The sequence below is a fragment of the Telopea speciosissima genome, chromosome 11, assembly GCF_018873765.1.
Source record: "Telopea speciosissima isolate NSW1024214 ecotype Mountain lineage chromosome 11, Tspe_v1, whole genome shotgun sequence".
NCBI classification, from domain to species: domain Eukaryota; kingdom Viridiplantae; phylum Streptophyta; class Magnoliopsida; order Proteales; family Proteaceae; genus Telopea; species Telopea speciosissima.
The window spans coordinates 31313349-31324092 of NC_057926.1; the positions used below are offsets into that span (position 1 = coordinate 31313349).

Sequence of the window (10744 nt, forward strand, 5' to 3'; positions counted from 1 at the left end):
AATCGAGCAGGTGGGAGAGAAAAGAAGAGAGAAAGAGGGAAATGGAGAGAGAACGTGAGTGAGAGAGAAAGAAAAGGATAGAGAACGTGAGAGAGTAGAAAGAAAAGGAGTTTGAGGCTTTCTTCTTCAAGGTTTTTGATTGGAATGAACGAGGTTTTGCTCGATTCAAACCAGATCCGGAGACCGACTGCGAAATGCTTAAGTCGTTGATTCAATAGAGATTCACTGCGGGATGCCCTTGGAGCTTCAGATTCACGAGTGTTTGGTCGCGAATTATCTTTAGTGAACATCCAACCTATTTTCCCTTGATTTTCTTCATTCACGAAGTAAGATTCTTCCTCAAATTACATTTTAGTTGATTAAATTCTTGGGCCTTCTGTCCTATTTGATTATGAGATTGATTGGAGAAAATTTTGGAAATTCATGTTTAGGGTATTAGCTATGGGAGACGTTCATGTGTTTTTACCTAGTTCTCCATTTTCTTCTCATCTAATTGAATTTTTGTGGACAATGGAACTGAATTTGTGCGGCATGGCAAATGCCGCGAGACCATCGAATGGCTATTCGTTGAAGGAATTCGACTTGTTGATTCATAGTTACTTTTGTTGAATGTATAATCTCAAGTCTTCATTTCTCATGCAATTCTGAGTTCATTTTGACCAATATTTTCTGATTGATATGAGCAATATGATTCATGCTCTCTTTTCTTTTTTCCATTTTATTTCCATAATGAACCTCTGTAAATGATTGAAGCGAGACGAATTCGGTCATTCTGAAGTGATGGCCTTTCTTGTGGTCCATCTACCTTTGCCACAGCTGTCGTATTCTTTTGGAAACCTCGACTATAAAACCTCATGGTAATATGCTTGAATCAAAGGGCTATAATCAGCCCTGGTTAAATTCCTAGATCGTGGGGCTGAGGAGCTTGGCGGCACACAGAGGAGAGCGATATGCGTGTGTGGGTTGTGTAAGTCCAGGTGCATGTGTGTTGCTGCCCAAGTGGTTGCGAGAGTGTGTGTGTCTTTGGGTGTTTATGTGGCTGCCCATTAGGCTGTATGTATGAGTGTGTGAGTGTGTGTGTTTGTGGTGTTTGGGTGCTTGGTTGAGGTTCAAGTGGCCTCAGCCACAGCTACTAACTGAAAAGAAAAGTAAGAAAGAAGAGAAAAGAAGAGAAAAGAAGAGAAAAGAAGAGAAAAGAATGAAAATAATAAGGAGAAGAGGAGGCGATCCTATTACTTGTGTTTATGTTTGCATGTGTGTGCATGTGTGTTCTTGTGTGTATGTGTGTGGTTGCCATGTCCTAGTAAGTTGTGAGTGTGGTTGTGTGCATGTTTGGGATCTCAACCACTGGTATTGGAAAGAAAAGAAAAGAAAGGAAAAGAAGAAAGAGAGAAAAGAAAGGAAGAAGATGAACCATTAAGGTGAGATGCTGCATCTTACTTTGGAAAACCTGCTGTAAGAGCTAAAATATTAGTTTATTCTTAATAGTTTAACCCTTGAGATTTAATCTAGGAGGGTAATTTTTTATAATCCATGAACAGGTGCTTGGGTTTTGGAATTGGTCATTCAACTTGTACATTGGGGAGTTCATAAAAATATTAGTTAATAAGTCAATTCTTGGAAATCTTTTCCATGTTGTGGAATTTGTTTAAATCAAAATCTCTATTATAGTGTAGTATGCATGTCCTTGAATTCATTTTTTAGCCACTCTTTGAATATAATAATAATGTTGCATTCCACCCTTAGATATTTCGTTTTAGTCTGTGTCTTCTCTAGAATTTGTTACATGTCTTAGGCTCCACTTATTCCAATGGCAAATATTTTGTGGGAATTGCTTGAAATGCAACACCAGTAGGACTCTACAAAGTAAAAAAGATATACAAAATAATACTGCAATATTTCTTTCGACCTTATTAGTAGCAAAGTCCTATCAAATAGGAGACATGTATTAGAAAATGTCTGCAATAGAAAGATTTTTAGATACTTTAAGAGATTCTTCTTTAAGCTAGACAAATGCAGGAACCTTCTTCAAATGCTTAGGCATCTTGAGCCACCAACTCTTCTTATCCCCGCATTCAATGAGCACAACAGCCCAAGCAAATATCAGCAATGTTTCACATGCTAATCAAATTCAACTAAAGGAAACTGACATCCTTAGTCCTCCCAAAAGGTTTAAACACAAACGCCAATATTGGCACAGTGCTTTCAACCCTGGAATATTTATCATTACGTATCATCGATCCCTTTCACTGTATTCCTTGTATGTCGGTTACTTTTGAGGTAGAGAAATAGCATATCAGTATTCCCTGTATGTCGGGTTTTGTTTTGAGGTAGAGAAATAGCATATCATGTTTCTTCTATGGCTTTGAATGAAGAAAAATGTTTCGATTTTGGATGAGTTGAGAAAACCACAACCAACAAGTGATGGATCGTCAAAGGTCAATCCCTATTATTGTAGGCTAGGTTCTTTCAATGTTGAGAGCTTTGTAAGAAAGGTAAAGAAGTGAAAGACTTGAGTAGATACTAGAGGGGTTAAGGAGTTTATTTGTCTTGAAAATTAAGCATGCCATATAATGCGTGATCCACATTGAAACGGTGCTTTCTGATCCTATAATGGGTGGTCATTTTTATCGTACGATTTATGTTCGGAACATTCCTTGTGATAAGTTAGACCATAAAATTAAAGACATATTTGGCAAGGTTTTAGTTTGATATTTTCTAGCATTCTTCTTGGAATGTGACATTAAACTTCATTATTATTGAGTGATATTTTGCGAGTACTCATCTTTTTTCGTGTAGCAATTAAGTTTGGTGTAGAATGTTATACACTCATCTTGCTGTTCCTAGAGTGTTGTCCTACAACACATTTATTGACATTGGATGCTCCTATTGGTGGATGTTATGCAACCTGATCGGATTGTGATAAGGAGTTCTCTGCTAATAGCTAAGCAGTGGAAGGGTATCTGATGCCGATGTTATGATAGATTGATAGTTAATGGTTCTTAATGTTATATTACAAAGTATAAATTATTGAAAGGTAGAGTATGCACTTCAAATTTTAGAAGCAAGCAAATAAGAGATATGAAGAGAGAAGATGCTCTCAAAATTTATATGAGCTAATGTGTATATCTAATATTATATTCTACATACATGTATTCCTTTTCCATGTACAAAGTGAAATCCTAAGGCAATTCCCTAGAATAAAAAAAATGTGGGTGCTTATGGAAGACAAAGTGTGTTACTGGTTGAGAATATTGAGGAGGGTGACTCTAGTATTGATCAAACTTCAATGATAGTGATGGGTCATCCCTCATTTAGAACGAGCATGACGTGAAGCTTTAGGATGGAAAGGAGAGGTATGCTAAAGCCAAGGTAGACAAGGACGATGCACTGAGGCAGCAGCGCGACAAGGAAGAAAAGCGAAAACCGCGGCAACGAAGGAAAGTAAGAATTGAGGCACTAAGGCAGCACCGCGGCGGGGAAGCATAGCTACTCGCTTCTCAAAAATTCAGTAGCTAATCCAAGGTAGGCGAGCGGAGACTAGCTTGGAAGAAAACTTAACAGGTTAAACAAAGGTAACCTCCACACCTTCTATGGATATTGCACTCTTCGCAGTTCTGTTTTCAAATAATGTTTTCTTTGAGTAGTTGATCGAGTCCTACTTGAGTAGGATTACACTTTTAAGACCTAAAACCCTGAATTCGGTACATGCTATTGTATGTTACTGTTGGTTCTGAAATTAATAGTGTACATCGATCTCCTATTGGGTTTATAAATTTTGCGATACTGTTCTTTAATCGAGTTTTAGTTGTGATTTTCCCCTTTCCAAGTGTCACTATGAATCCTTTATATTACATTGCAACTTGTAAAAGAGCTGTCATCAGCTGATCCTTGTGATCTATTTGGATGTTTAGGATCCCATCTTCTTCATCCACAACTAATTAACACTCTCTCATATATACTGTCATTTTGTCAAGCAAGGAAGGGTTCCCATTGATTAACCATCATGAATGAAACTATTCCCCTTCTTTGGTTATAGAGGGATTTCATATAACTCGTCCAATTAGTTTGGTTCTCTATTTGATTTTATCCCTATTATGTGGCTTCATATATTAATTAGTCTCTATTTGCTTGTATTTTATTTCATTGAGTTCTAAGAGCTAGATTCATCTTATGTTCTATTTGTTTCCTGAAAACCAAAGTCAATTTGATTGGTTGATTAGTTCATAATGTCATTTGTTTAAGTTCAACTTAGCAGCTGAAGTTTCATTGTTGGCTGTTGATACCCACCATTCAGACTTTCCTCTTTCTTTTTCTTTTTCATGTTTTACATAGTGAACAATCAATGGGAAGCTTACTTGTTTTTTGTTTTGGGTAAGGGGAATTTTACTTGATACTTTATAGGTTATGATAGTCTACATATGAAAATATTGAAAAAGGCTAAACAGATCAACCCTCCCTTTTAAACTCATTTAAACATTATTAGGAAACTTAGGAAGAACAGACTAAGATTTAATTAGAAGAAGTAATCAACCAAAATCTGAAAAATAGGGCTGAATAGAGAAAACGTTTGATACCCACAGCAGAATAATAGAAGTAGCAGCAGTAGTGGGCAAAAGGAGCCAAGACTGAGTTTGAGCAGCCCTCTTAAAGGGTGGCATAAAACCCCAAAATCTTGTACAGAACAGAACTTAGGAGAGACACCAATAGAGGATCGATTTTTGCAGAAAAACCCCAGGTTATAGCAGGGCTCGAGTGGACTGAAAGTGGAGTTCGGAGCTTGAACTTGCAGCACGAGATGGAGGTCTTCTTGCGTAATAGCAGCGGTTTGGCAGCGATTAACTTGATGGGGGAAACAGCCTTCAATTAACAGCAACAGAGAACACAACACAAGAAAGAACGCTAGCTTGAGAATTTATGCAATCAAATTTTCCCCAAAAATCTACTGAAACAATCTCCACTCTCTACCATGAGTTCATTGAAAAAAAAAAAAAGGAAACCCATTCAAGCAATTTATGCAACCAAACTACATACAGAAGAGCACTTATCGTTTTCAGTTTCAGATCTGAGATATAATATTAACCTAAGACAAAAGATGTATCAAAGGGGTGTTGATCCATACCTTTTCAGTTGTAGGGTGCTGATTAAAGGGGTGCTAATCCACTTCTTGAGACAAAATGGGAAACAAATTGGATCAATCTTCAAAGAAATATCCACACAGAGACAGTGAGAGCTAGGGAGAATATGAGAGAGAGAGAGAGAGAGACAGAGAGACAGAGAGAGGGAAAGAGTACAACTAGCACATTTGATGGGCATATATGTAAAAAAAAAAAAAATAGTGTTTATGCATATAGAAGCATGAAATAGTGATGCCAGAATGGAATCTTTTATGCAGTCTAATTCTTATAATTATCATAGGTTTTAGGCCTGAGTTGTTCTGTTATTCTACATTTTGATAGTTTCCAAAGCTGCTTCTGATTTGATTTCTTGTGTTGATAGTCAATTTATGATTGGTTTTAGGCCTTCTCTTTTTTATAGGTTATTGAGAAAGTTAGGGTACCATCATATGGATAAGAGTTGGATTACGGGATCGTGGATTCCGTGCGGGCGATATATATGAAGCTGGTGTAAATGGCTTCCTAAACTTTGCTTTTTCCAAAGTACCCATAGGAGAGAAGATTTTATGCCCATGTGTAAATTGCATTAATCAACGATTGGGAACATGGGATGAAGTGTTTGACCACTTGATAGTTGATGGAATTATGACTGGTTACACGATATGGAGTTTCCATGGGGACGACATATCTTCAAATACCACAGTGACAGAAAATGTTACAGTTGATGAAGAAGATGAAGATATTGTTAACATGCATGACATACTTCAAGATGCATTTCCCGGTCAAACCTTTGAAGGAGTTGGTGTTGGTACCACAAGTGGACACACAGATGAAATAAGAGATGATTCACAAAAATTGCATAGATTGATGCAAGAAGCAGAGAAGGCATTATATCCAGAATGTAATGAATTCACGAAACTGTCATTCACTGTTGCATTATATCACATAAAGTGCCTATGCAACTGGAGTGACAAATCTTTCTCTATGTTATTGGATTTATTGAAGAAAGCACTACCACAAGGTAACACCTTGCCGAATTCTTTATATGAAGCAAAGAAGATGGTTAAGGACTTGGGACTCAGTTACAACAAGATCGATGCATGCCCCAATGATTGTATGCTATATTGGAAGGATGCATCTAATGAAAAGTCTTGTCGCATTTGTGGGGCATCAAGGTATGAATCCAAAAGCAAAGTTCCAGAAAAAACATTACGTCACTTCCCTTTGATACCAAGGGTTCAAAGATTGTATAGGTCATCAGTAACATCATCTGACATGAGATGGCATAAAGATGGACGTATAGATGATGGAAAAATACGCCATCCTGCAGACGCAGAAGCATGGAAGGACTTTGACAGACAACATCCAACTTTCAGTGCAGATCCACGGAATGTTAGGCTGGGGATAGCAAGTGATGGATTTAATCCTTTTAATATGAAGAATTCATACAGCATGTGGCCTGTTGTTGTCGTGCCGTATAATTTACCACCATGGAAGTGCATGAAGCAAACATCATTCATGTTGACATTACTAATTCCAGGTCCAAATCAGCCTGGAAATGATATAGATGTGTATTTACAGCCTTTGATAGATGAATTGAAGTTGTTGTGGGATGGTGTTGACACCTATGATGCATTAAAGAAAGAGTCGTTCCGTTTACGTGCCTGTCTTTTATGGACAATCAATGACTTTCCTGCATATGCTAACCTTTCAGGCTGGAGCACTAAGGGTGCATTGGCATGCCCTTGTTGCAACAAAGACACCATGTCAACTTGGCTAAAACACAGTCGTAAGCATTGTTACCTAGGCCATCGTCGGTTTCTCAAAGCAAATCATCAATTTCGATTGGATAAGAGAGGTTTCAATGGTAGTGTTGAGTTTGGGCTGGAACCACAACCCCTTTCAGGTACTGCTTTGCTAGCACAAATGGAAGGTGTGAAATTTCCTACATTTGGTAAGGAGCCTAAGAAGGATAATGCCAATAAACGGAAGAGGGTGGTAGGTCGAAATGAACTACCATTTAATTGGAAGAAGAGAAGTTTATTCTTTGAATTGCCCTATTGGAAGGATAATCTACTTTGTCATAATTTGGATGTCATGCATATAGAAAAGAATGTGTGTGACAACATCATTGATACGTTGTTGGAATTGAAAGGGAGATCAAAGGATAAGCTAGAGGCCCGACTAGATTTGAAAGACATGAACATTAGACCATCTCTACATCCACAGAGGATAGAGGGGAGCTCCAAAGTGATTGTACCTCCAGCAAGCCATACAATGTCCAAGGTAGAAAAAGAACAGTTTTGCAAAGCTTTAGAGGGTTTGAAGGTCCCTGATGGTTATTCTGGAAACATATCACGTTATGTGAAAGTCACTGAAAGGGATATATCTGGAATGAAAAGCCATGATTGTCATGTTTTAATGCAGCAACTCCTTCCTCTAGCAATTCGTGTACATCCAATGAATAATGTGAAGTTGGTGTTGCTGTCAGTGTGCGGGTTCTTTCGATGTCTATGTGCAAAAATTGCTACAAAGGATGATTTGAACCAACTTAAAGCAAATATTGTAGAAACCCTATGCAATCTAGAGAGGATATTCCCTCCTACATTCTTTGATGTTATGGTTCATCTATTGGTTCATTTACCACGAGAAGTATTATTGGGTGGACCAGTCCATTATAGATGGATGTACCCTTTTGAAAGGTTAGTCATTATTCTATTTGCATTAATTTTGTATGTTTGATTTCTTTTATTTATTTTTGTTTTCATGTAGTAACTTTGCATGCTAATAGGTTCAACAAGACCCTTAAGGATTACAAACGTAATAATAGACACGTAGAAGGGTCTATTGCAGAGGGATACATTGCAAATGAATGTCTGACATTTTGTTCTGCGCATATCAAAGTACTTGAGACGCGTTTAACCCGTCCAAATAGGAATGTTGATAACGAAAATCTACAAATGGAACAACAACATTGGATTTTTTCATGCAAAGGTAGACCTTTAGGAGCTGCTACAATGGTGCAATTAGACTGGAAAAACATCCAACAAGCACATCGATATGTTCTCTTGCATTATGAACCCATTGATAAATATCGGAAGTAAGTGTCAAGATTAATGTTACTTTACTTCACTTCAATCAAGTCTTCGTTTTCCCTAATAGGACTTCTCTAAATGTAGGGTCCATTTAGAAGTGCTTAAAGAGAACCTAAGCTATAAGGTTCGACAACAACAAAGAGAGAAGGTGCATGCAGAGCAATTCACTGAATGGTTTAGAAGTCATGTGAGCAGTATTAAATTTTTTTCCTTTAAGTTTTTTTATATAAAAAACACCTACCTTTGATTGTCTCCATAACAACAAATGTTGAATTGAGTAGGTGAACAAGCTACGGGAAAGTGGAGAAGTAGTACCTCACATTATTCAAAGGCTAGCCCAGGGTCCCAATCGGGAAGTAAAGAAATACAAGGGGTACATATTGAATGGTGTACGTTTTCACACCAAGGATCGTGAAGCCAATCGACGAACTCAGAATAGCGGAGTCTTAGTAACGGCAACAACATCTTGTTGCAGTAGTCGTAGGGACAATAAGCCCCGTGATGGACATCTGCATTACTATGGTGTGTTGAAGGAAGTGGTTGAGTTGGAATATTCAGCGGACTTGAAGACAATGTTATTCCACTGTGACTGGGCTGAAACAAGCAATAGGGCAATGTTTAAAGAAAATATTGGTTTCACACGTGTGAACTTCAATCATTTGATGCATACTGGTAAACATTTATCGATGACCCATTTGTCTTCCCTGGCCAAGCGAGCAAGTGTTTTATGCATCGGACCCTATCAACCAAGGTGGTTATTGCTCTTAAAGCATCATTGCGCGATGTGTTTGATACGAATGGTGTTGTGGAAGAAGACTATATTCAAGAACACCAACATATGACCATGCAAACTAGGGACCGAGACGAGTAAATATTGGAGATGTCGAACTTAGTTGGGAAAGGACAGACTTGGAGGGAACAACAATTGATGCAACTAACTCGATCTTAGTTCATTACGATTTTTGGATTATAGATCTTATATATTATAACTTTTTCTCGTGGCAAGGTGCATACTGTGCTTAACTTCTCTTTATTTGTTTTAAGTTCGCACTTGACAAGCACATATACTTATTATAATTGTGATTTTGTTCCAATGCAGTTTAGGTGATGGTGAGCAACGAGTTCGGGACCCTAATGCCTCATCATCATCATCATCTACAAGTACAACATTCGGTTTCTAGTTTTAAATACTTAATAATTAGGCTGATTGCATTAATTGGACACCACATTAATCACTAATACTTTCACATTTTTTAAGCGTAGGTCGTAAGAGAGGCGCACAAGAGGCCTTTCCATCAATTCAAGGACTGGCTCTAATAAGAAAGATTTGGAATTAGATAAGCATGACATTGTAGTTGGCGCTAATGCAGTGAGGCATCCACATACTGGACTACTTGCTAGGATGCCAACCCTGCTACCATTAAACTATCCTGACTGGAGAAAGGTTCCGAATCATCATAAAGAAGATGCGTGGAAGAAAATTGAGGTATGGTGATATCCCATCTTATTTTCACTATAAGATTGATCTAATTTCATAGGTAAGTATTGATTTTCTATTTGGGTTTAGACTTGTACTAATTGAATTTGTTTAATAGGAAAAATTTAATGTTTCGAAAGATGCCCAACGTGTTATTTTCATGAGAATGAGCCACTCATGGCGGGATTTCAAGGCCGCTCTGAAAAAAGAGACAGAGATAAAATATCCTAATTTTTATAATGCTCCCCGCCCTACTGATCCCGTAGACATTCCAGCTGATCAATGGGCATACCTCATAGGGAAGTGGACATCTGAGAACTGGCAGGTAATATGTTTTTTTTTTAGACAATGAATTGTTCTGATTTCATTTTACTTAATTAAGTATGACACATATTTTAATGATGGGTTTGATATATGATAGGCAAAATCTATAGCCAACAAAAATAGGAGAGAGAACCAACAAGTGTCTCATACAACTGGCCGGAAGAGTTTCGCACAGGTAGCACACGAGATGGTAATTTTCTTATGCACATCTCATGAACATTTGGTAATATCATAAATGGATGTGATTATATTTAATCTAACTATGATATCTGCTTGTTCAGCGGCTTGAACACCCGATGGTGCAGATCCTACTAGAGTGCAGTGTTTAAGAAAACCCACCAAAGGAGAGATGGGATTACATAAATCAAGGCGACAAGAGATATCATAGTAAGTATTTGTCAAGGTTAATAATGTTTATAAAATTTATGCATATTCTTGGGTATCTATTGGAATGTCCGTTGTTAACCTGTTATACATTGGTTTATAGGATAAGTTTGAAGAGAAATTGGAAGAACTACCCCAGAAATGAGAGAGACGAGTGTTGTCCAAAACGATCTTTTGTGGAAGCATTTGGCGTTGATCCTCCAGGCCGAGTGCGCGGTGCAGGCCTAGGCGTAAAGCCGAGTACTCTTGGCCTTACACAAAGAAATATTGAGGAGAGACGGGAGAAAGAAGAAAGACAAAGAGAATTTGCAATGATGAAGGAAGAAATTGCTGATTTGAAACGTGTT

General features: G+C 37.8%; 1 protein-coding gene across 1 annotated transcript; it reads left to right on the forward strand.

Moving 5' to 3' along the window:
- Positions 1 to 5762: 5762 nt before the first annotated feature.
- On the forward strand, positions 5763 to 8221 carry LOC122644951. Its single transcript, XM_043838310.1, has 2 exons — positions 5763 to 7819; positions 7909 to 8221. Exons 1-2 carry the CDS (start codon positions 5763 to 5765, stop codon positions 8219 to 8221), a joined length of 2370 nt encoding a protein of 789 aa, XP_043694245.1.
- The last annotated feature ends 2523 nt before the right edge of the window (positions 8222 to 10744 follow it).

What these genes read in the sequence shown, in the direction of transcription:
- LOC122644951 (XM_043838310.1), top strand. Translation starts at nt 5,763, where the DNA reads ATGACTGGTTACACGATATGGAGTTTCCATGGGGACGACATATCTTCA. An exon ending in TGGATGTACCCTTTTGAAAG is followed by an intron (nt 7,820 to 7,908) that starts GTTAGTCATTAT and finishes GCATGCTAATAG; the next exon opens with GTTCAACAAGACCCTTAAGG.